At 45.5% G+C, this 3050-nt stretch overlaps 1 protein-coding gene across 1 annotated transcript; it reads right to left on the bottom strand.

The window, feature by feature from the left end:
* Positions 1–26: 26 nt before the first annotated feature.
* LOC111388623 (splicing factor 3B subunit 1-like) lies at positions 27–3047 on the bottom strand (the record flags this gene model as incomplete). Its single annotated transcript, XM_023013376.1, has 1 exon — positions 27–3047. A coding segment is annotated over one exon (3021 nt), but the record flags the coding sequence as incomplete, so codon positions are not given.
* Between the last annotated feature and the right edge of the window lie 3 nt (positions 3048–3050).

Genomic DNA, 3050 nt, shown 5'->3' with positions numbered 1-3050 from the left:
GGCCAGACATAGTTCAGCAGGTGGACCAAAGCATCTTCACATCCTAGACCAGCAACTCCCAAGGCCATATGCTTGACTGCTGAAGCTGCAGTTTGCCTGTGAACCAAATCACGGTCCATGAGAGCATCCTCGAGTAATGGAGTCACAGCATATATGTAGTCTTTCCCCATCTCGCCTATGTACTCGAACAGGAAGGAGAGCGACTTCAGAACACCATTCTGAACATTAAGCTCTGGCACCCGGTACTCATTCATCAATGCAGGCAAAACTGTAAAAGGCGAACAGGTTTCGGCAACTATTGCAATAGCCACAGTCGTGCACACACGGTTCTGCCGTTCCTGCACCTTGAGGTTATTTAACAAAGTTGCAAGGACGTCTTGTGGTCCAATAGCTTTTGCGATATAACCAAAAGTATTCACAGTTGCTCTACGAATACCCTTTTTATGTGCTTTAAGCATCTCAAGAAGCTCGAAACATATTCTCATCCACTCCCTTGCAGGTACAAACTCAGCCCCACGGTCAGCAATTCTTCCAACAAGATCGATACAATTCTCCTGGACTTTCTCATGGCGATTCTTCAAAATTGGAGTCAGCCGAGGAAGCAAATCCTTGATTGGAGGAGTCATTTTGGTCATACCAATAACATTGACTATGGCTTTGAGAGCACCCAATATTGAGCCCAGAACTTCAGGATACTCCTCTCCCAAATACTCATACAATACAACACCAAGATGGCCCATCAACTGTTCTTCTCCACATTGTCTCATAACCACAGCAATTCTAGATATTAGATCTGCGGCTTGCTGCCTCACTTTTGCACTCTTATTGTTGAGCCGCCATTTTATGGTACCACATATCTGGGGAAGGTATGGCTTCACTCTCTGTCCAAGGGAATTCACAACTGCACCAAACCCATTTAGCATAACATTAGCATCATCACTTGTCTGCTCTTGGAATGCATAGAGAATTCCATCTATTAGTAGCTCTTCCAAGCGAGCATCAATATCAGATGCCCCCAAGTTTGCAACCACTTTCTCAATTGTCTCCATGACCATCCTCCTATATGGCTCACTTTCATCTTTTAAGTCTTCCACGATTCTTCCTACAATATCAGCAACACCAACTTTGTTTGCTATCTCCACTGTAGTCTCAACAAGCTGCCTGTAATTTCTCCTATCCAAAGCCATCCTCCTCACCCAGAAATTACGGAAGAACTCTGGAAGAATGTCATTTCGGATATAATCTGCCTCCACACCTTCTGTACTCACACACTGCTTTACCACTTTCAGCACAATTTTCTTCATTTCTTCATCTGGTGACTGGAACTCGCGAATCAGAATAATCATAACTTCCTTGGTATAGTAGCTGGCATATATGGCATCCATAAGTGGTATGATAAATCCAATAGCCTTCAGGAAGGCTGCCAAAACTTTCCCACGGTGTGACCTTATACCCTTCCACAGAGGTTTCAATACTGAGTCAAAGCTTTCAATGCCATATGGGGCAGATGCCTCAGCAAGGGCAGCCAATGACAGCGCTGTGATTGTTCTGACCTTTTGATTTTCATCATTAAGACCATGTTCAATAATCTCAACCAATGACCTCAAGTGTGGAAGAACAGCACATCCAATTAATATTGCAATCTGCTGCACAATCTTGATACCTGTGTGACGAGCTTGCCAAGATTTTTTGCTTTGACAAACAGCTTTCAAGAATGGAAGCAATGCAGGAATACCAAGTGCAGAGGCAACAACACTAAAAGCTCTAGCAGTGGTGTTTCTCACATACTCATCAATGTTATCAATGTCTGGACGCATTGCAGCAATCATAGTGGCCAAACCAGCTGCCTTGCTGAGATTGGAGATAATTTCTCTACCTTCCACACGAGCATAATAATCTTCATCAATCAACAGAGGCTCTATAACCACCAAAATTTTGTGTACATAAGGCCGAACCAACTCATCTAACTTATAGAGCACCCTGTCAATAACTTTCACCAACAAGTGTCTCTCCTGGTCTTCCAGTGTGGGCTGCATAAGCAGTGGCAGAATACGGTTGAAGAGCGGACCAGCACCAAATTCTCTTGCCTTATCCGTGAGCTGTCTCAAAGCAGTTTTCCTCTGTGGAGGCGTACCATTTTTAACCTTTAGCAAGAGCTTCATGATCTTCCGCTCTTTTTGCTCCTCAGGAGACAACTCCTCTTCGTCCTCTTCATTCAGAAGTGAACCAAAGTATTGATAATCCTCAGGTTTCATAAATGGCAAACCACCAGGCAACTCTTTTGGCACATCAAATTGCTGACCCCGATTTTCTTCTGGAATAGAATACAGTGGAGTTGACATCGGTGTCGGTGTAGCAAGAAGCTTCCTGGCAGGTGTTCTGATAGGAACATATGAAGGAGGGGGTTCCAAAATCTTATACCCCTCCTGTGGAAACATTGCATCAAGCTCCTCATCAGTCAATGGCCTATTTCTTTCCTCGATATCCTTCTCCCACCTCATCAAATTGTACTGCTCAGGAGTCATTGCAGCATTACGCATAATAGCATTCGGGGTTGGAGTAGCAATATCCATAGCGCCAACGGGAGTAACGCCTGGGGTATAGGCAGCAGCAGGGGTAGCACCTCCCATTGGTGTCGCACTGCCCACAGTAGCTGGAGTCTCATCCCACCTCGACCTCTGCCTTTTGGGTGTTGGAGTTGCTAAACCCGCCAGCTTCGGTGTGGCATCCCAAGTCATTCCTGCAGGGGTTGCTCCTGGAGTAGCTCCACCAGCAGCTGGGGTTGCATCTGAATCATTCAATCGTCCTGGAGTAGGGGTCTCATCCCACCTATTTTTTCTTGAAATCGAGGGTGTTGCATCTCCAATCCTACCAGGCGTTGGAGTTGCATCCCACCTCCCAATTCCTGGGGTAGAGTCAGGCAAGTCCCAATCTGACCCTACCTTCGCTTTCTTCACACCACCACTCTCATCCTGCGACATATCCCACCTATTCCTCTTCTTTGGCTTCTCTGCCTCTTTCTCTTTCTCCTTATCCTTATCCTTATCCTT

This window comes from Olea europaea, unplaced genomic scaffold, assembly GCF_002742605.1.
Source record: "Olea europaea var. sylvestris unplaced genomic scaffold, O_europaea_v1 scaffold5108, whole genome shotgun sequence".
Taxonomy (NCBI): Eukaryota; Viridiplantae; Streptophyta; class Magnoliopsida; order Lamiales; family Oleaceae; genus Olea; species Olea europaea.
The sequence above is the reverse complement of the archived record's forward strand: the minus strand, read 5'-3'. Positions and strand labels throughout refer to the sequence as shown.